The 23,837-nt window shown below is 36.3% G+C and overlaps 1 protein-coding gene and 1 long non-coding RNA gene across 4 annotated transcripts in view; one reads left to right on the top strand and one right to left on the bottom strand.

Annotated features, from left to right (window-relative positions):
* The window catches only part of LOC101889720 (tetratricopeptide repeat protein 19 homolog, mitochondrial), a 189,243-nt gene extending 168,608 nt beyond the window's left edge, over positions 1–20,635 (top strand). The window contains exons 3-4 of one of the 2 annotated variants that reach the window (XM_059128080.1): positions 19,493–19,640; positions 19,722–20,635. In XM_059128080.1, coding sequence (XP_058984063.1) covers positions 19,493–19,640; positions 19,722–19,982 — 409 coding nt within the window. In that variant the 3' untranslated portion in view covers positions 19,983–20,635. Of the gene's footprint in view, positions 1–13,577; positions 13,612–19,492; positions 19,641–19,721 lie in introns of those variants that run through there. The other variant, XM_059128081.1, reaches the window with a different exon arrangement.
* An 875-nt stretch (positions 20,636–21,510) lies between these two features.
* On the bottom strand, positions 21,511–23,389 carry LOC131804840 (uncharacterized). Of its 2 annotated transcripts, XR_009343334.1 has the most exons (3): positions 22,750–23,188; positions 22,060–22,697; positions 21,511–21,860 (listed from the first exon to the last, which is right to left on the bottom strand). It is a non-coding gene; the product is annotated as an uncharacterized LOC131804840 (long non-coding RNA). The 2 variants fall into 2 exon arrangements; XR_009343333.1 differs by lacking the exon at positions 21,511–21,860 and having other exon boundaries at positions 22,432–22,697; positions 22,750–23,389.
* Positions 23,390–23,837: the final 448 nt, after the last annotated feature.

Here is a 23,837-nt window from a genome sequence, read left to right as displayed (position 1 = left end):
TGTTAATCCCAGTCACATTTACCCACATAACTGTTTCAAGTGTGGTTTTTTAGAAGATTTGATAGATGACAATCCTTGAAGTATAAAATTGTCCATAGAGGTTCCCCTTTTGGTATAGCCCCATATAACGGTCTTACTCACTTCATGGTTTTTTGATAAGTTTAACTGCATTATCTATATATGAAGTTTAAAGAGAAAGACACTTGAATTCAGATACTTTTATATAAAAATGTTTCCTTTACCTTAAAATGGAGGGTATTGATATTAATGTCTTTTTACTTGTTTTTCTTTCAGTATTAAAAAAAAAAAAAAAAACAATACATAATTTACACATCGATATCGGATGTTGAAAAATGTCATGCGATATAATTAATTACACAAAAATGCATGCAACATAAAAAATTAAAAAAAAAATGTTAAATGTTAAGAGAAATGTTAAAATCAGGCTAACCGTTTTTGAGTAGTAAACGTAGTAACTAGCACAACTTTCTTTTATATAAAGATGGTAAAAATAATTCTGTATTTCGCTCACCAAGAGACCATTCCGAAATGATGTGAAATGTCAAAATTAGGCCAACCGTTTTTGAGTAGTAAGCGTAGTAACTAGCACAACTTTCTTTTATATAAATATGGTAAAAATAATTCTTTATTTCGCTCACAAAAAAAGAAACGATTGAATTCAATATGCTGCATATGCATTTTAATGCATATTTTTGGAACAATTATTATTATGAATAATGACTTGACAAAATGAAAATAATTAGATATGGCAAAAATGTCAATACATGTTCACAAACCGGTCGATTTAAAGTGTTTAAAAAAACTGATCCTATATTTTAGCTGTCCGCCAATCGGTGCACCTATAGATCGGTGGACCTGGGAAGTACTATTATATGGGGACTATGCCAAAATATGTACCTATGTTAACATTTTTCTGTACATGGTTCTGTATCCCCAAAGTAGCCTAAATGCACATTTTTAGCCAAATCGATTGGAAACATTGAAAATTTCTGCTACCAGGAGGCTCAAATTTGAAAAATGTGAAACACGAAAATAGCTGAAATAAGGTAATACCTTTGTTAATCCGAGATCGTGAATCCGGCTCGACAGGATCAAATATTAATGCGCCGAAATTGTACTATAAAGGGGGGAGAAAAATAAATAGAAATAAAACACGATCGTTTTAGTTTCTTATTCCAATAAATATGTGGATTCTTATTAATATTCAAATCAATAGGTAGTCAAATTTACCTTAGTAATTACACCAAGCCAGACTGAAGTAAGGTGGTAGCTTTAGCGCCTATTGGTTGAAATCTGACATTGACATATCAATGTTGCAATAAGAAGTAGTGAACAGATTTCAACGAATGCACAATATGATAAGTGGTGCAACAAACTGCACCACGATTCCATTCCATAATCTCATGGCGGCCGGTTCTATTTACCGGATTGAGTCGGTGGTAAAATTCTCCAACTAGGGGCCGCCAACCCAGCAAATACATGTTCATATTCGTCCATTTTTCAGCTGTGGGAGCAAGATTACCCGGAATGTTTGCTCCGTATTCTCTTGGTCCGAGCCGGGATCGAGACCAATCTCTGACCATGGTTCTACTCCGTTTGTCGTAATCGCACCCACCAATCGGTCTCCGTGAGATGCAACGGATGCATGGAGTGGGTGCATTTCGGAATTGTTCCGGCTTAAACCGGATACAGGAGTACAGCGATAGGGACTACATTGCTTCCTGCTGCGTCAATGTAGACCCCAGTGAGTCATCATCTTCGGTGTCCTCATCGTCGTCCCAATATGAGACTCCCCCGCAATCTCCGCAACAGCAATTTACGCAGCAGTTGACGTCACACATTGCTCTTCAAGTTCCGGAAAATGCGTCATTTCTCCATTTTAATTCTGATGGTCTCCGAGGTAAGATTAACAAAACCGTAAGCTTCGTGAGTTGGAAGAAAATCAGGGTCGTACCGATTCAGGAAACGAAGCTGAGTACAACCTGCAGGCTTCAAAGTTATGATTGATACAACGTACTGAGGAAGGATCGCTCCAGGGGTGGAGGATTAGCGTTCCTATTGCACCACTCTGTCCAGTACAGACCTATCTCGCCTGAGCTTTACTCTAGTGACCCGTACATGGAATGTATGGGGGTAGCGGTCAAGTGTGGAACCGCCGAGGTAGAGGTGCTCAACGTGTAATATCAGTTCACTTCTGGTAGGCAATAACCGTCTGATGCTAGGGGATTTCAATACCCAACCCATCATGAATTATGGCATTCCGTCCTAGGTAATGACCAGAGAGGCATGGCGCTGGCTGAGCAAATTGATAGCTCCACGTTTTGCACAGTGAATGAGGACGCGCCCACCAGAATAAGGGGAGACTGTCACAGTTCTCCGGACATGTCCATCGTGTCCCCAGGTCGAACGAATGACGTAACTTGGCAATCAGTTATTTCTCTAGGCTCAGACCACCTCCCCATTATTGTCGCCATCAACAGACCACCCGACTTCATTGACTCTGAACGCCGCACTTTCCTTAACCACGGGAAAGCCAATTGACAAGAATTCAGAGAGTATACCAATCGCCGCTTCAGAGAACTGCCCAACCCATCTGATGTTCAGGTGTTTCCGGGACATCATCAAAGCTGCCGCCGCTCTGGTCGAATACATGAAAGAAGACCAAATTTCCCAGCAGAGGCAGTGGGATTAGCAAACGAGCGAGATGAGTTTCGCTAATAACCCCAGAGTCACGGGAACTTACTCTGGAGGTAAACAGGTTAGTAGGTGAGCATAAGTGGAAAAAGTGGTCAGAACAGCAGCATTGCAACATCAGTACCGGAAGGAGTAAATTGTGACGCAACGGTTTAGTCGCTCTCGAACCCTGGGAAAAGGACGATCGAACATCTATTTCATTTAACGGCGTAGAAGTGACAGATCCGAAGAGTTGCGCGTGTTATTTTAACCGGCAGTTTGTTGAGCACCCCGAGAGTGACAGGGCGAAGAGAAGGAACCCACATGACACGCTGCACCTATTTCGCTGCCCAGCCAAGCCTATAAACCTAACTCCAGTCTCGTTATGGATACAACCCATACAGGTTGCATCCTTTTTGAGACTGGACTTAGAGGCAGAACCTGATTGAATAGAGTCCGAAAAATGGAAACCGAAAGAACACACATGTATGAGCTGCTACAACAACAACGATTCCATTCCAAGTAAATGAAGACAATTCTTACTTAAACAACCTTCATATTATATCAAAACGTGGGCATTGTTTAATTTACAATTAAATTACAAACCTAAAATGCAACTCGTCATTATTTCTAATAATTTGCCATCATACCTTTTTATTCAACTTTGAACTTTCGTTCAAAGTCAGCGATGGCAAATTCTAACGAGTATTATCTGTCAATTTGCGCGGCTCTTGAGACATCTTGGCTTTCTCGTTGCTTTTTCTTCACTTGTTATTCGGATCTTCGTCCTAGCAACAACGCTGCAACACCAATTGTATCGCCAATTTTTTAATTTTAAAAATACTAAATTTCTTGTGTTTTATTTTTTCTTTTTTTATTTTCTTTACACTGCTCTGCAACATTTTGGTCACTTCGAACCGAGATACGGGATTTCCAGCAACAACAAAATTAATCTGGTTTCTTTTTTTATTCAAAGGGTTTGACTTCAACAGCAAACAACCATCATCAACTCTCGCATCATCTCAACACTCATCATCATTTTTTTTCATAAATTCATCTATACATCACTAAAAGGTACGTACCGTCATTTTTAGTGAGCATACGCGAGTGTTCGATAAAAAAATATTCTCAAAAAAAATATTAAATTCAATACAAAAACAAATACAGTGCTTAACTACGGTCGTTCGTTTCGTTTGTAATTCGCTTTTTCATAATTTCCAACAGGTTTCTCATTGTGTGTAATAATTCTCTTCAAGAATATTACATTCAAAATACATTATATTCGCCCTTTTTTACGTATACGCGTAAAAAGAAATAAAAAGTGTGGTGCAAATAAATAAGCAGTGATCTGTGATTTACATTGTTGTTGTGATTGGTGCTTTTGTGTTTTTCAACACAAAAGAGAATTCAAATAACAATAACAACATACTAGTGGTTAATACAACAACAACAATACGATCACATATCAGTGCTGTATGCTTGTGGTTGACTGACTTTTGTTAGGTAGTCAGTAACCACCACACCGTGTAATAGGTGTATTTATTACAAAGAGTGCAAATTGTTTATTAGGTCTGTTCGGGTCAAAATTGTAAAATAATTTATTTTCAAAAATTTTAATTTTTCTTAAAAGTTTTAACGGTTCTTTTGGAAATTAATTATATCGTTATTGAATACACCCTACATTCGGTCGTTTTGCATATAATCATAATAATATTCGTTAATATATATATTAAAACGATTTTGTATTTATTTTTTTGAATATTTTAAACATTTATTTCTATTTTTATTAACTCTTGATTGCAATTTTGATTTGTAGCGTGCATTTTACAGTCCGTGCACCCTACATTTGGTCATAAATTCAAGAAAAAATCAAAATTTTACAGATTTTTTTTGCGATTTTTGGTCATTTTTTCTTGGTTTTTAAATAATTTCTTTTCGGAAATAATTTTCTCGTGTATTATTCGATACATGTAACTTAATTTTCAGTATTTTTCGATACATATAAACAAACCAACGTGTATTATTCGATACACAGTGAAAATATATACGATTTTCACTACATCGAGAAAGAGTATTTTATATTTTTTCTCATTTATATCAAATGTTTTCTTTTAAAAGCTTCGCTTAAAAAGTAATATCCTTTGTTTTGGTGTTGCAATTGTTAGTATTCGCTAAGAAATAAAATCATTTACTTGAAATTTTGAAGTTTCTACAAAAATTACAAACATTTTGTTTCTGTTTTACTTGATTTTCATCCAGTAAACTTTTCTTATTAATCAAAATGTCACTTTCTACACTTGATTATTTTATCAGATCAGCTGATGCTATCATTCAATTCGAAAGCAACTTCAATGCTCTTCAAGATGAAGATCTAGACATTTACATTCTTGAAGTTCAATCTTCTGAAGCTAAGTCGCTATGGGATAAAGTGAAAGATACGTATGACAAATGCCTTACTTCTATTAAACTTGCTGGCGAGGACCAAGAAACCGACCTCGAATCAGCACAAATTAAATATAATGCTGCATTTAAGGCATATGTCAACGCAATTGCATCAACCAATAGAAAATTGGATCAGCTTCGTGCTTCACAAAAGCCCTCCAATCGGTTCGTTCGAACTCGGATCATTTATCCCAAACAAATTCTCCATCGAATTTAAATTCCAACTTTTCTAGTACTCCTAGAAGAGATGCCTCCCATCCTGATGATATTCTCTCGTTGTCTGGTGTTTCACACCAAACGGGAAGTTCAATTGAAGTTTTCGCTTCAAATGACAATGTTATGCATAGTTTAAATCTTCCACCTTGCGATATTGATGTTTTTAATGGTGATTTTCTTTCTTGGCCTACATTCAGAGATCTTTTTTCGGCGGCTTATATAAACAGCAGCCGCCTTAGTAACATTGAAAAACTATGTTACTTGTTGAAAAAAAAAACTAGTGGTGAAGCGAAAGATGTTATTTCAAAGTTCCCTTTGACGCATAGAAGTTTTGATTTAGCGTGGCAAGCATTGAAGGAGGCATATGACAATGTCCGTATATTGGTAAACAATCAACTTAAATTACTTTTTGATCTTCCGGTTCTTGACAATGAGTCATCTACGGGTTTAAAAAATCTGCAGCGGGCAATAAATGGATGCATATCGGCTATGGCGATCTACGACGTTTCTACGAACGATTGGGATCCCATATTAGTCTTTTTATGCATACAAAGGTTACCTAAAAACACCGTCTCATTGTGGGAACAGACGGTCAAAAACAAATCGGCTTTGTCATTTTGGAAGGATTTGGATCATTTTCTTACGGAACGGATTCAAACCCTTACGTGCCTTCGAGATATTCGTGGCATAGATTCCTCTCGAAAATCTGAAAAGAAGGTGCGAGCCCATTTTACGAAGACAGCTCCTTCTGTTAATTCTTCTAATGGTCCTTCAGGTAGAGTGTGCGTTCTTTGTCCGATATCTGTTCATTCTTTGCGTTTGTGTCCAGAATTCAACAAATGATCAGTAGAAGGTCGCTTTTCAGTATTCAAACGGTTCAATTGTAGTATTAATTGTCTTACGATTGGTCATGAGGTCAAAAATGTGTAAGTAAACATAACTGCGATAAATGCAACAAGCGGCATCACACCCTTTTACATCGTGCGATGTCCAATCCTGCAGTTCCCGTTCCATCAACGACTTCTTCGAGGCCGATTTCAAACCAACCTTCTTCCCAATCTAGCAATGCGAATCCAAATCTTCCCTCGACTTCGTCAGGTGTATCGCACTCTGCCAATAGGCATGTGTATCATATTTCTCACAACAAAAATGTTATTTTAGGCACAGCCAATGGTTCATTTAATTCATCAAGGTATAACATACCCTGCTCGTGCCTTAATTGACCCAGCTTCTGAAGCTTCCTTCATTACTGAAAACTTACAACGTCGTCTTGGTATTTCTACTACGTCGACACAATCTACTATTTCTGGCATTAACCAAACCTTGTCCTCTATATCAAGCAAATTGTGTTCGTTATGCATAGGTTCTCCTATCGATACATCAATATTCATGGAATTGTCAGCATTAGTGGTTCCCGCTATTTCTGGCAATTTCCCATCTTTTTCACTTGGTGGTGACTTAATTTCCCGTTTGCCAAATATTCGTTTGGCTGATGGAAATTTCTTTGAATCTAGATCAGTTGATATACTCCTAGGCGCTGATTTATATCCTAGAATTCTTCTTCGAGCAATTCAATCCAACATTTTAGGGTCATTAATGGCTCAAAATACTGTTTTAGGCTGGATCATTACTGGTCCAATTCCCTCTTCCAACATAACGGTATTAACTACCCCAATAAATTATTCCGAAGACAATATTAACAAGACGCTTCTTCGATTCTGGGAATTGGAAGAACCTCCAAAGCGCGCACTTCTGTCTCCTTCGGACAAGTTTTGTGAGGAAAATTACAAAAGTACAACGTGTCGGGATTCAGATGGCAGATATATTGTCAAACTTCCCATTATACCAGAATTCTCAGGTCAGCTTGGTCATTCCAGGACCAACTGTTTACGTCAATTTTTCCGTAATGAGGCTTCCCTCATTAGAAAACCACAAATTAAAACCATTTACGATGTGGTGGTCCGGGAATATTTAGAATTAGACCACATGAGACTGGTTTCGACTTCGTCAGCAAGCTTTACGGTTTGCTACCTACCTCTCCATCCGGTTATTAATCCGGATAAACAAACAACTAAATTGCGTGTGGTTTTCAATGCCTCAAACAAGACTTCTAATGGGAATAGTCTAAATTATATTCTTTATGTCGGCCCAATTCTTCAGTTGGATTTAGTCCTCCTTATTCTAAGATGGAGACTTTTAAAATTTGTTTTTAACTGCGACATAACACAAATGTACAGACAAATTAGAGTAGATCCTGCTCACACCCCCCTCCAAAGAATTGTTTTTCGGGATTCTCCCAACAAGCCGGTTCAAGATTTTGAACTTCAAACCGTAACATTCGGAGTAAATTGTGCTCCATATCTTGCCATTCGGACCTTACTGCAATTGGCCGATGACACAGAAAATGAATTTCCATTAGCTGCCCATATCCTTCGGAAGTGCATGTACGTAGATGACGTCTTAACCGGCTATCACGATTTGGAGACAGCTCACAAATCTAGAGACCAACTAATCGGTGCTCTATCTTCCGCCAAATTTGAATTACGTAAATGGACAGCCAATGATCGCAGTATTTTACAACCACTTCCTTCAGATCATCTTTACGACGCTCAGCTTCTAACTTTCGTAGAAGCTAGCAGTTCAAAACCGCTGGGTATTCGTTGGAATGCACAGCTGGACCACTTTTATTTCAGTGTAAACGCGCTGGAACATCGGTCAAAATATACTAAACGGGAAGTTTAGTATAGGACCAGTTATAGTGGTCGCAAAAATAATTATGCAACGTATTTGGCTCGACAACATTGGGTGGGATGATTCGCTTCCGTTTTCGACGGAACGTGAATGGCAGAAATTCGTTGAGTCCTATCTTGACGTCAATTCGATTTCTATTCCTCGTTGAGTCCAATATTCTCCGAATTCCCAAGTCGAACTTCATGTCTTTCTGATGCCTCAGAAAAGGCATACGCGGGGGTAGCTTACATTCGTGTTATAGATTCATTATGCGGTGCAGTGCTGGCATCCGAACCTCTAAAAGGCATTCTAAACGAGATTGAAATTTCTTTTAACAAAATTTATTGCTGGACAGATTCAACAATTGTTCTTTCTTGGCTTCAAAAAACACCATCAACATGGTCTACTTTCGTAGCAAATAGTGTCTGTCGTATTCAGGAGAATGTTGGGCAAAATAAGTGGTTCCACGTTCGGTCTGAGGACAATCCTGTAGACTTAGGCAGTCGGGGACTTTCTCCTTCGGAGTTGGCTTCATCACAAATATGGTGGCATGGGCCACAATGGCTGAGTCTTGATAGTTCAAATTGGAATATTCAAAACGTTTCGCTTGATATTGCTGATATATATATATATATATATATATATATATATAGATATATATATATATATATATATATATATATATATATATATAGATATATATATATATATATATATATATATATATATATATATATATAGATGTGTGATATTCCAATTTGAACTATCAAGATATATATATATATATATATATATATATATATATATATATATATATATATATCGGGCTATACTCTTATATGGGAGCTTTAACAAAATGTAGATCAATATAATCCATATTTGGTACAAAAATTTTGTTTCAAATTTAAAATTCTATGGTAAATTTTGCGAAGTATTCTAAGCTCTTTGTGTATGGTTAAGGCTATTTATAATTAGACATAAAAATTTTTGACCTGGGAAGCCAAAGCTCGTCTGGGCCTTACCGAATACCATACACTTAGAATTTTTCAAGCCTTAGATTGGCTGTTGTACAGTATCATCACTCGCTATTGCGCAAAGTCCTTCGTAGGACGTTATCTGCAATTTAAGTATCTTGACGATATCAGAAGAATTTTCGAGGGATTTGAATCTTTTCTTACTATATTTTTAATTCGCTCTACAATTTTGTATAGTCCGCATATTGAAGTACTTCATTATATTCGGTTTTCACTGATTGCAATGAATTCCAATGAATTTTGAGTTTTCATTGGACGGATAATTGCCATATCACAGTACTAGGTCCTCATTTTGCCAAAAAAGACAAAAATAAATAAATGCAGTATAAAATATTACGAAAAACTAAGAAAAATATGTGTCATAATAATATTTTTACTCACATTTTTATTGAGGTATTTTTTCGCAAATGTTTAAAGGTACTTACAAAGTTTGCAAATTAAATGGACTATAATTTCGAAATTCGATTCCATTGATTTTTTTTTTTCAATTTTTTCCTTTGGAATTTTTGCAATGAGATTTGCTCTCTTTTTCGTGACTTTTAGCGATTTTAAAATTGTAATTTTCTTTTAACTTTTATGCGACCGCGTTCAATTATTTCGAAAACATTTAGGGTAAGTGTGCCAGCAGTCGGCACTTTTAGGATTTTCGCCTTTTTAATCGCTCACCATTTTGAGTGGAACTTTTCAATTTCAAAAGTTAATTTATTCAGATTCGAAATTTTGTATAGTTTTTGCAATAATAAATAAAGTTTTAATAGCTTTTTATTAAATTTCATAAATTTGTGGTTTTATTAAAACAATGCTTTTTTGCCAGCAGTCGGCACCACTTGCCAATTGTCGGTATGGAATGTTCCAACAGTCGGCATACCATTTTTTTGTAAGAATAATTAATAATAATAATAAATTAATTCATTAAAATATAATATTTTTGTTTAGTTAAACTGATTCGACGTCTTTCTTGTACTTTTCGTAAGAATATGGATTGTTGAGGACCTTCAGAGACAAAAATTTAATTTTTATTAGAATAAATCATCTTTTCTTAGCGAAATTGTACACAAAGATAGCTGACAATATATTTGAAGTAAACAAAAAACATTTAGTTATAATAGTTTCATTTATTTGGGCTTAAAAATAAAAAGTGCCGACTACTGGGACATGTCGAACTTAGGCACACTTACCCTATTCAGTTCTACCACCACATAATTCGGTACAACTCTTCAATGCAACCAGCCTGCAATTTTCGTTCTCAAAAATTGAGTCAATTCAATAAAGTTAATCAAATTGAAAAAACCGTTCGTTTACTATAAAATATTGAAGTTTTTTGTTCATATATTATTAAATGATATATGTATAAATAACACTTTTGTTTGTAAAAAAAAGAAAAACTCTACAAATGTACATTCGGAAATAGTAAGCCAAAGAGGGAACAAATCATGCAAAATAAAACATTACGTTTATACATTCAAAAGTCAAAATGAAAATGTTCAAATTTCACAATTTTACGGTTTTGGATATGATTCTTTTCTGCCATGAGACATTTCCGAATTTACATGAATTGTTATATATATATGTATATATATATATATATGTACATGTACATATATATATATATATATATATATATATATATATATATATATATATATATATATATATATATATATATATATATATATATATATTAGGATACTTAGAAAGAATAAAACATCCTTTCAAAAATTCAAAGAATATGCCCACGTTTTGATATAATATGAAGGTAGTTTAAGTGAGAATTGTCTTCATTTACGTGGAATGGAATTGTTGTTGTTGTAGCAGCTCATACATTTCTGTTCTTTCGGTTTCCATTTTTCGGACTCTATTCAATCAGGTTCTGCCTCTGTCTCAAAAAGGATGCAACCTGTATGGGTTGTATCCATAACGTGACTGGAGTTAGGTTAGTAGGCTTGGCAGGGCGTCGAAATAGGTGCAGCGTGTCATGTGGGCCTGTGCCAAAAGCTGGGCAGATGTTCTGCACGTCGCTGTTAATCTAGGCCCAGTAGGAATTTTGGCGGCTGCACCATCCGGATCGTAATTGAGCCAAAACTACTGGGGTTTGTCGGGGCAGCTCTCGTTCTTCAGCTGCGACGGGAGGGGGATGGTCTCCTAGCACAGTATTCACTTTATATTCTTCAATGGCTTCTGAGACCACATTATAGTGAATACTATTCAGTCCCGCTTGATAGGCCTGTTGATCTAGAGGCTCTCTCTTATACCTCTGTACCTCTCTCTAGATAATGAAGGTCTTTCCTAACTGGGCGGAGGTTGAATATCCACAAGATGGTGATTCGGATGGCTTTGTCTATAACACCCACGCAGGTATTGCATTGACAGCATTTTGTTATGCTGTCGCGCCGGTAAGACCTTCGCCTCCTCATGTAGGTGATCGACAGGTGTCATGAGAAGGCACCCTGTTGCGGTTCTAAGGCCGTCATTCTGGCAGGACTGAACATTTTTCCACCGCGTAGCACTGACGTTGGCGGACCATACCGGAGCCGCATAGTTAACCACAGACCGGCCTATCGCGTTGTAAGAGGTCAACAACGTTTCCTTATCAGCTCCCCAAGTACTGCCGGCCAGAGACTTGAGGACCTTGTTCCTACTTCTAATCTTGTCGCTTTGGATGACTTTGCGCTTCTGATGACATGTCCAACATCGGCCAACGTAAATTGTGGTGGTACCTCCTCGGCTGGAAGGGATCGTACACGGCGGAGGATCCTTCTCTTCGCCTTGTCACTCTCAGGGTGCTCTACAAACTGCCGGTTAAAATAACACGCGCAACTCTTCGGATCTGTCACTTCTACGCCGTTAAATGAGACAGATGTTCGATCGTCCTTTTCCCAGGGTTCGAGAGCGACTAAACCGTCCCACAATTTACTCGTTCCGGTGTGATGTTGCAATGCTTCAGATGTTCTAACCACTTTTTCCACTTATGCTCACCTACTAACCTGTTTACCTCCAGAGTAAGTTCCAGTGGTTAAGGAAAGTGCGGCGTTCAGAGTCAATGAAGTTGGGTGGTCTGTTAATGGCGACAATAATGGTCTGAGCCTAGAGAAATAACTTATTGCCAAGTTACGTCATTCGTTCGACCTGGGGACACGATGGACATGTCCGGAGAACTGTGACAGTCTCCCCTTATTCTGGTGGGCGCGTCCTCATTCACTGTGCAAAACGTGGAGCTATCAATTTGCTCAGCCAGCGCCATGCCTCTCTGGTCATTACCTAGGACGGAATGCCATAATTCATGATGGGTATTGAAATCCCCTAGCATCAGACGGTTATTGCCTACGAGAAGTGAACTGATATTACACGTTGAGCACCTCTACCTCGGCGGTTCCACACTTGACCGCTACCCCCATACATTCCATGTACGGGTCACTAGAGTAAAGCTCAGGCGAGATAGGTCTGTACTGGACAGAGTGGTGCAATAGGAACGCTAATCCTCCACCCCTGGAGCGATCCTTCCTCAGTACGTTGTATCAATCATAACTTTGAAGCCTGCAGGTTGTACTCAGCTTCGTTTCCTGAATCGGTGCGACCCTGATTTTCTTCCGACTCATGAAGCTTACGGTTTTGTTAATCTTACCATCAGAATTAAAATGGAGAAATGGTGCATTTTCTGGAACTTGAACAGCAATGTGTGACGTCAACTGCTGCGTAAATTGCTGTTGAAGAGATTGCGGGGGGGTCTCATATTGGGACGACGATGAGGACTCCGAAGATGAAGACTCACTGGGGTCTACATTGACGCAGCAGGAAGCAATGTAGTCCCTATCGCTGTACTCCTGTATCCGGTTTAAGCCGGAACAATTCCCGAAATGCACCCACTCCATGCATCCGTTGCATCTCACGGAGACCGATTGGTGGGTGCGATTACGACAAACGGAGTAGAACCATGGTCAGAGATTGGTCTCGATCCCGGCTCGGACCAAGAGAATACGGAGCAAACATTCCGGGTAATCTTGCTCCCACAGCTGAAAAATGGACGAATATGAACATGTATTTGCTGGGTTGGCGGCCCCTAGTTGGAGAATTTTACCACCGACTCAATCCGGTAAATAGAACCGGCCGCCATGAGATTATGGAATGGAATCGTGGTGCAGTTTGTTGCACCACTTATCATATTGTGCATTCGTTGAAATCTGTTCACTACTTCTTATTGCAACATTGATATGTCAATGTCAGATTTCAACCAATAGGCGCTAAAGCTACCACCTTACTTCAGTCTGGCTTGGTGATTCCATCTTGGCTTTCGGTTGAGTGTTCGTGCTCAACACTGTAAACATTACACGTTCGTGTGTAATTACTAAGGTAAATTTGACTACCTATTGATTTGAATATTAATAAAGAATCCACATATTTATTGGAATAAGAAACTAAAACGATCGTGTTTTATTTCTATTTATTTTTCTCCCTCCTTTATAGTGCAATTTCGGCGCATTAATATTTGATCCTGTCGAGCCGGATTCACCATCTCGGATTAACAAAGGTATTACCTTATTTCAGCTATTTTCGTGTTTCACATCCTCCTCCTGATAGCAGAAATTTTCAATGTTTCCAATCGATTTGGCTAAAAATGTGCATTTAGGCTACTTTGGGGATACAGAACCATGTACAGAAAAATGTTAACATAGGTACATATTTTGGCATAGTCCCCATATAATAGTACTTCCCAGGTGCACCGATCTATATGTCCACCGTTTGGCGGTTAGCTTGATTTTAACATTTCTTTTAACATTTAACATTTTTTTTTTTAATTTTTTATGTTGCATGCACTTTTGTTTGTAAAAAAAAAAACAAAAACACTTCAAATGTACATTCAAAAGTCAAAATGAAAATGTTCAAATTTCACAATTTTACGGTTTTGGGTATGACCCTTCTCTGCCAAGAGATAATTCCGAATTTATATGAATTGTTAAAATCAGACCGGAGGTTCTTGAGTTATAAGCGTAGTAATATATATATATATATATATATATATATATATATATATATATATATATATATATATATATATATATATATATATATATATATATATTTATATATACAACTACAGGGTTAGTGGTAGTGAAAAATAAATTGCACTACCACTAACCATTTAGTAATATTTCAAAAAAAATTAAATTAAATTAAATTTAAATTTTAGTGGTAGTGAAATTTCAATAGCACTACCACTAAATTTAGTGGTATTTAAAAAAACTTGCACTAAATTAGTCGTATTTCATAAAAAATAGCACTAAATTAGTGCTATTTAGAAAAGTAATTAAATTTTATGAATATGTACTATATTTTCTGGATTGTTGTTCCCTACTCACTTCAATTAACTTCAATATAGCTGGTATAATACTTATATACATCTTTTTTTGGCTTCGCTAAAATTTAATGGTAGCAAATTTTTTTTGAAAAATCACTAAATTTAAAAAAAATCACTAAAATAAAATAAAAAATAAAATTTCACTACCATTAAGTTTTAACATTTTTTTAAATATCACTAAAGGGTTAGTGGTAGTGCAATTTATTTTTCACTACCACAAACCCTTTAGTGGTAGTGGTATTAACAATTGCACTACCACTAATTATTTAATTTTTAGTGCACTAAAAATTTAGTGCAATATGCCCAACTCTGCCTTAAATCATATGTAACGTTATACGGGCACTATGCACTATCGTCAGTAATTACACTGCGCCGCAGACAATTTTGGGGTTAGGAAATTTGTCGGTTGGTAAGAAAAAATCCCAAAAGAGGGGTTCCTGATTTTATTTTTTTGGAGTCCTATTTATGTAGCTGCAAATATTTTGCTTTATACTCCGCAAATGTTACGATAAAGTTTTAAATTGGATACAGTCCTAGGGGTTACATGAGGAATCATTTGAACAAAATATGTATCATTTTGGTCTACATTGTGATATAGCCCCGCTCAAATGATATAGCCCCTTTCAAATTCCTCAAATGTTGGTAATTTGAGATTTTAGAAAGAAAAACAAATTCTCAAATAATTATAATTATAGGACCATGCTTTGGTATAACCCTTATCTGAAGGTATCCGTTGATTCCAGCTATTTCCAGGGTCTTGGTCACATTTTTCTATTGGTTATTTGGCATCTAGCTTCTGGTAGAAGACCTCTTTGCGGAAATTTTTCAATGTCAATGTTTCGGAGTAAGGCTCATATAGAAGTACTTCCTGATTTTACCTATTTCGAGGGTTTTGATTATATTTTCGAATCTATTTGACTTAAAGTGTGTGTTTAGGCTACTTTGGGGGTAGGGAACCAACTTACATGAGCCTATTATAAACAGTTAATGTATACTTTTTAATATATATGCTATATTATTTAGGTTTTTAACTCTCAAATTAAAACCTCTCACTGAAAAATAGGATCAGGTTTTTTGAATTAATTATTTCTATTTAATATATACTTATTTCTATTAATAAATACTTAAAATTGTGCCACTTATGTGAGCCAGATTTGTGAATTATTATGCTTTAAAAACTATGCATTAAAGACTAATACTACGGGCCGGCAACGCGGACTGGGCCAGCTAGTATATGTATAGATTAAGAAAATATACATAACAAACAAAATTTATATCACATTTTTATTAGCGTATTTTTACGCAATTTTTGTTAATTGTCAAAATCGGGCCAGTAGTTCTTGAGTTATAAGCGTAGTAACTAACAAAAACTTCTTTTATATGTATAGATGGAAGAATAATCCTTTATTTTGGTCACAAACAAAAAAAAAATAATGGAAGTCAATATGATAAGTCAAATTGAAAAAAAAAAAACTATATAAAATTGACAAAAAAAAAAAAACACATTCTTGAACTTGGTCGAAGATTTTCACATCGTCAGAGAATTCTGCAATTGTTACTGAATATAACTCCTTCATATTATTTGTATGTTGCTGTGTTGTTGGTAATACAAAAATTTTTTTGTGTTTAACAATTCATCTTGTGACTTTTGAAGTCTGCAGCGGTGTGCATATCCTTAAATAGTAATGCCATGTCTTAAATGTAATTCTATCAGGGAGTAGTATGCTTGTTTGAAGACGTAGTAAGGGGCACATTTGCCCAGGCCATACAGCACAAAAACCGATTTCTTAAGTTTGTTTTCTGTATATTTTCAATTTGACTTTTCCATTTGAAGTTTTTGTCTAATTGGACGTTTAAATATTTGTATTTTTTCACGGTTTCGAGCTTTGTGGTATACTTCTCATGATTAGTTTGTACATTGGTACTGCGTAGAAAGTCATTGTCATGGAACATAATATGAATATAGTGTTTTAGAACACTTCTTGGCCAAAGTGCATAATTTTCGTCTCATTTGGATTTATAAGTCAATTTTCATGGCGCAATTTATGTTGCTTGATTTACATCAGTATGTGATACAAATATTGCAGTATCATCTGCATGTGAACCAGACACTTTGTTTGAAGATTTTGAATCATTCTTTGGTATACAGGGTTAAATGAAAAAAAAAATGCAACCAACTTCAGACTGCCGTCATTTCTAAGCCACTGGTCCGACAGCTGTTAAAATTATTTCAGTGACAGCTCATTATATTGTTTACCAAAAAAAAAAAAAAAAAAAAATGTGATTCGTGATGGAATTCAAGCGTGATGGTCTGATTTCTTTATATTTTGGCTGGAAGACCACAAGTGGCTATCGTTAGAGCACTCCAACATTTAAATGTGAATAAATCTTTTGTGTCTCGTACCATCGCTCGTTACCGTAGTACTGGTAGCGTAGCGTCGGGCGTCAAGGAAGTGGACGGAAGAAAACAGCAACATCAGCAGAAATGGTTCGAAAAGTAAAGAAGCGACTTGATCGAAACACGCGTCGCAGTGTCCGAAAATGGCGCGTGAGTTCAACATATCGCATTATTTTTCGACATTAAGCCATTGAAATTCCAAAAGACGCAAGAACTTACGCCGCAACAGAAAGAAAATAGACTCAAAAGTGCTAAAGAGTTGCTTCTCTTGGTCGAAAGTGGTGAACTGCCGAATTTGGTTTTCTCAGATGAAAAAACATTTGTTGCCCAGCAGTTTGTAAACAAACAAAATGATCGTGTTTACTTGCCAAAGAGGTCAGCTTAAAATGTGCTCCTTCGGTTGCCCTCCAGAACTCAAGCGCCGGCCATGGTGATGGTGTGGGCCGCCATAACAGCCGACCGTGGCATCAGTATAAATGCCGAATATTATCGCGAAATTATTCTGGAGGGTGTATTAAAGCTTGGACATGCAGACATTTTGGCCGCAGACCTTGGACATTCCAACAGGACTCAGTACCATCGCACCCAGCACGCGTCACCCAGGAATGGTTACAAAATGAAGTTCCTCGCTTCATTTCCAGCGCACAGTGGCCACCAAAATCTCCGAATACCAATCCGTTGGACTATTGTGTCTGGAGTATTTTGAAAAGCAAGGTCAGCACTACAAAATAACACAGTATATTAGATACAAAATGGGTTTCAGTTTTGATCCATGTGGGACTCCATATGGTCATGGTCAATCTTTGCATTAAAAGATTTACATGTAAGGTATTCTTGGAACCATTTTTTGTCAGGCACTCTATCTTTTCATGAGATAACGTATCAAAGGCTCTACTTAAGTCTATAAATAGAGCAATGCAGCTGTTATATCGACTGAGATTTTTGTTTATATTTGAATTTGTTGATATTGAATTTGAACGGTTCTTTTAATGTCTATATCAATGTCGTTATATCACATTGTTCAATTATATTCATTACATTCCGGCTGAAGTTAGTAGTTGTCTAGTCTAGCCAGGCAATTTCGGCAATACCCCCGACGCTCCACTGTCTCATACCGCTGGAAGGGCGTCTGTCTGCGGAACCGTTCACAGGCACTGAGGGCATGGTCATCTTGGCATAGTCCACACGAATATTGCCAGTAACTTGGTCTTTCTTGGCGTTGGCGGGGTCTTGCGTCGGATCGACTTCTCTGTCGCCTTTCAGGGGATGTGGAACTGGGACTTTGGATTGGCCGTATGGGTCTATTGGCGCTTTTTGCTGTTGGACGGGCAGGTGAGTCTGGGCTACGGTTGCGATCGTCCAGACGGCAGTCCTGTTTAGGCAAGTAAGCGGCCATATCTGAAAAGAAATTAAGGCGAGTACTAAATTCTTTTTTGAGTGGGAATCCGACGGCTGAAGTTAGTAGTTGTGATGAATCTCTTTAATGTAGGCTTCGTCATGTTCGTTATTTTTTTGTGTGTCAATAACCTTATCAATTACCTGCCAAGTTCCACGTATTTTGTTTTCGTTCTCAAGGAATTGTAATCATTTTTGGTTTAATTATTTTTTTATTTAGTTTGGATATTGATGTATATGACTTCATTTGTCCTGTTTCATTTGTTTTTGTGTCATTTTTTGTACAATTTGTCTCTTATACTACAGGATTTAGGAATACATTCTTTTATCCGTGAATTTTTTTATTTACAAGTTTGCAAGTGTCGATTTTATACTTAGAAAAAATGTTCTACTCTTTGGTTTGTGCTTCGTCTATGCATGGGAACAATGCGTAGAGATCGGAAGTGTCGATTGTTATAATGGCAAAATTGGTTTCTATTAGATATATGTTCCATCGGATAAAGAGATGACCTATGCATGTTTTAGTTATGAGATTTACACTTTTCCTCGTAGGCATTGAAATTATACACCTTAATTTATTTTTTGACATAAAGCTTAAATACTTCTATTAGGTATTACATTTGGTTTCATTTTGTCTATATTTAGATCAGCTACTTCTATTAGGTTGTTTTTATCGCGAATATCGGTTAGATTATGTTCCAGTTCAAGAAGGAATTGTGAGGCACTTTTTTGATGGTCTAATAATTTCTCTTTTTTTCTTTATAGTTAAAAACGCAATAATAATTTTATTCTTCTTTTGCAGTTTGACAACTTTATCTATGCCATTGTTGCTAATATCAACTTGTACCTTCTCTGCAATTTTGGATATTATTTATTTCACATCTACACTCGTGTCTGTTATGTTATTTTACTTATGTCAATGTTTTTATTTATTGTTTTTGCTATGACAATTAATAAATCCAAAGACAAATTCTTCGTGTATGCGGTTAGGATATACAATTTTCTTTTGTTTTTCTTCAGAAGCGTAAACACACAAGCCGACCATGAAAAAAGCAGGAACATGCTAAATTTGTCCTTGAAATTTATTATATATCATAGCAAATTCCAAGCGTAAAAGTAACTGCAATCTTTTTGCTATTGAGGAATTCGAGGTAGCAATACATGTGAACCTACATACTTCCCGTAATAATCGTAGTCTCAATTAAATTGAAAATTTATTTTTTATTTTAGGTTTGGTCAACTACTTATAAAAACCAATGAATATGAAAAGGCAAGACTTCAGTTAATTTCCGCTTATGAGTGCTTCATTGAAATTTATGGCTTCAAAAACACGGAGAGTATAACAATTTTAAATGACTTAAGCGTGGCATGCGCAAAGGTATTTATACAGTCGTATTTTCATACATTTATTTTCTTGACAATAACAACTTTTTCACCCAAACAATTTCTTTATTTTTAGTTAAATAGACTCTCTGAAGCAAAATCTTACATTTTAACTGCAATAAGACTAGCAAAAGTATCTGATGACTATCAACAAGAAGCTATACTTCAAATCAACTTAGGTTTAATCCTTTTACAAGAGGGGTTACTAAATGACGCAAAACTGCATTGTTCTCAAGCTTGGCGATTGAGCAAAGAAACAAAAGATTATTCAGCAGTCAGACAAGCCGAAATTTGTTTAAATCAAATAAAAATACACGAGGTGAAACTCGAAAAATAAACAAATTACTAAACAGAAACTGAGCAGGGGGTTAATTCTAGTTCTATGAAAACGTAAAATGAAAACGTTTCCGTTTCCGATTCGAGTTCTACGAAAACGCACAAACATATGTTTTTATTCTTTCATGTGAAAGGAACGATACAAAGTGAAACTTGTGTTTTCATATTATGACAAAGTAAGCTATTTCGATTCTACGCAATCATGAAAATTAAATCAAAAATATTTTTTTAAATAAATTAATTCTGTGAAAATGGAAAAATCGGTCCGTGTCGAAAGAGTCTCAGAAGAACAAAAGGAATTTGTAATAAATTTCCTTGAAGAAGTAAGAATAATTTTACAAAAAAATTATGTGCGTGAAGATAAAAACGAATTTAACTAGCGAAGACTTAAACAGATCAAATACTGTATAACAGTTATAATTCTCAGTGTAACAGATTGGTGTGAAGTTAAAAACAAATTTAAATACTGGATAACTACAAACTGATAAATTTAAAAAAAATTTAATATACTAAATAAAATTCTCTGTAAAGTTAGCGATCTTGAAGAGCCTGTACTGTCTACTCCATGGAACCCATATTACTATTTGTTTTTAGGCTTACCTTTTTTTTGCCTTCGAGCCTTTTTATAGTTTAATAAAAATATTTTTTGTTTAATTTTTAGTTCTTTTATCTGAATTTTGGGGTAGTGCAATTTAGATATAAAATAGTTTTAAGTTATAAATCGCTTTCACTAATTCATAAGTTTTGCTTAATTTAGATAATTTTATTTAGTTTGTAATTCTGTAGTTTCTAAGTTTTATCTCAATTATAAGTTTTAAATTAGCAGGTAGGTTTTAGCAATAAGTTTCATAAGAAACAATTTGTTTGTTCAACCAACAGTGTTGGGCAAAGTTGCGTAAATTTATGAACATTTTCTGTGCCCCGAATGACAGGTGTAAGTATTCATTTGTAATATACCACAAGACTTCATGTTCATCCGTTCCTCGGCATATTCTTGATTGGCCAGGAAAGACGCAGCCCAGTTGTATTGTAGGCCGGGACATCTGCAATTTCGGCTGCTGTACACCCATCTTTCTTTATGGCGGCGTACGTGTCCGCTCCCAGTTCCACGTCGATCGGACTATTTCCCCTGGGATCAGGGTCAGTTATGGCGTAGCTCGTAAAGCATCTAGTAGGGTCTTCTAGGATTGGTTCTGAGTAGACGCGTCTTGGCAGATCTTCGATAATTAGCGCATTTACCTTCGCTCCCCTTTGTAAACTCGCGACTGCAGACCCAGGCGACGGAACACGGCATACGAAATCTTAGACATCGTTGCAGATTGGCTAATAATGGCTTGCAACATACTAAACCCATCCATGCCCTCGGCCGTTATGCGTACCATAGCCGCCGGTACAAAAACCAAATCCCACGCGAAGGCTGGGGTTGTTACGGCCTCGATGTTGAGGGATACCTCGTCCAACTGAGACGCCCAGTGCAGTAAGGTATGGTGCCGGTCGTTGCATCTCCGGCAACCATTTAAGGACGGGCAGTCGGGGGCCAAATGGCTTCTAGCCAGGCAATTTCGGCAATACCCCCGACGCTCCACTGTCTCATACCGCTGGAAGGGCGTCTGTCTGCGGAACCGTTCACAGGCACTGAGGGCATGGTCATCTTGGCATAGTCCACACGAATATTGCCAGTAACTTGGTCTTTCTTGGCGTTGGCGGGGTCTTGCGTCGGATCGACTTCTCTGTCGCCTTTCAGGGGATGTGGAACTGGGACTTTGGATTGGCCGTATGGGTCTATTGGCGCTTTTTGCTGTTGGACGGGCAGGTGAGTCTGGGCTACGGTTGCGATCGTCCAGACGGCAGTCCTGTTTAGGCAAGTAAGCGGCCATATCTGAAAAGAAATTAAGGCGAGTACTAAATTCTTTTTTGAGTGGGAATCCGACTAGTCAGTCGGAAAATGTTGAATTTTGGGGTAGTGCAATTTAGATATAAAATAGTTTTAAGTTATAAATCGTTTTCACTATTTCATAAGTTTTGCTTAATTTAGATAATTTTATTTAGTTTGTAATTCAGTAGTTTTTAAGTTTTACCTCAGTTGTAAGTTTTAAGTTAGCAGGTAAGTTTTAGCAATAAGTTTCATAAGAAACACTTACAGCCAGTTCCACGATATCGAAAGAACACGTTCGCACAACTTTTACACGACAAACAGCTGATTTCCGTTCCACTAAAATCTATCAGAACGAAAATTTGCACGAAAATCAAAGCGAACGAAAACGTAAGCATTTCAGTGTAATTTTGCGTTCCACTATCTTTTTTCTTTCGTACGCATGCGAACACAAATGTCAAAATCAGTCACTTGTGTGTTTGCTATCGTATAATAACAATTAAGGAAAATTGTTTTAACATAAACATTGCTTGATTGAAAATGGAAACAAAAATGTAAGTAAAAATAATAAATGCAATTTAATATGTGAACAACAAATATATATTTTTTTTATTTTCTCAATTCCAGCACGAAAAAATCATCAACTACACAGCTGCGGGCACTAGTTGAGTAAATGGAGGAGAATCCTGTGTTCGCCAGAGGAATGCCAATTTTTGGAAGCAGCAGAAGAAGTTTTAAATCGGGGCGGATTTGGGTAGTTCTGCAACCGGGCAACCACTTCTCTTCCATCATATCCAAAAGAGCCCGAAAACTTCCTTCGACACACGAAAGTTGGCCACAAACCTAGAAATCATTTTTTATTATTTCAAAAATGTAAAAATACAATCATACTTACTGGTTGTTAGGTACTTCAAATAAATTCGAAGCATCTCTTAAATGCCTTCGTGGCACATTTCGAACCTCCTCCATAAAAAATAGGGCAACGGAAATATTCTTTTTTTATTTTCTAAGAGCACAAATAGTTTGAACACAATCACTAGAAATTTTATTTTGTTTGTTTATTTACAATTTGTTTGTTTACAACTGAAATGTCAGTTGAGACAGATCCACTGCTGCTTTTTCGCGTTTAAATTAGACATTTGACGCTTTTTTTGCTTTATTTCGCGATTAATTTTTCCAAAAAAATATTTAGCAACACTGAATCACGTAAGGCTATGCGAAAGAAAGAACGAAAGTTAGTGGAACGCATTCTTATACGAAAGTGAGTGAGTAGCCTTCGTTCGCACAAATTTTCTTTCGAGATCGTGGAACAGGCTGTTAATCTTTTTTGTACAATTTGTTCACACTTTTGTTGTATATTGTATGTTGTAGAAAGTTTTTTAATGTACGTAATTTTGTAATATTCTTTGTTTTTTTTTTTTTTTTTTTGTAATTTTGATGCTTTTTGTTTATGTTTAATGTTCACTGGTTTTTTGTAAAATATAAATGTTGTTAGTTTTTCTTTTACACTGACACTAAAATTCGCTATTAGGTTGTTTAAAAAGTTCTCATTAAGTAGGAATCGAACCTAGGTCGTTGAAATCAAACAAAACGTGGCGCGCACATTCCACTACCCTGCAGACACATGCGAGAATTCAGTAGCTTACATGCTATATATACTTCTGAAAGCTGTATATGCAAATGACAATTTGTTGTATAGTTTAATCTGTTTATATTTTTCACATTGTTTTCGTGTTTTTCTATATTTTTTTCAAATGATATTTGATGACTAAAATTTTTAATTGTATTATATTCTTTATAGGTATTTTTCTTTCATATTCTTTAAAACTTGAAAAATAATAATCTTTAATTCGTATTAAACGATTATTAAAATTGGTTGGTTATTGTTTTCTCTAATATTATTAATATTGAATAAATTATTTTGTATAGTTTGTCTGTCTTCGTCATCCATTGTGCCAAATAACTACTTTGATAATTTTCCTA

Source organism: Musca domestica, unplaced genomic scaffold, assembly GCF_030504385.1.
Source record: "Musca domestica strain aabys unplaced genomic scaffold, Musca_domestica.polishedcontigs.V.1.1 5, whole genome shotgun sequence".
Taxonomy (NCBI): domain Eukaryota; kingdom Metazoa; phylum Arthropoda; class Insecta; order Diptera; family Muscidae; genus Musca; species Musca domestica.
Note: the sequence above shows the minus strand (reverse complement) of the source record. Positions and strands in the feature narration are given on the sequence as shown.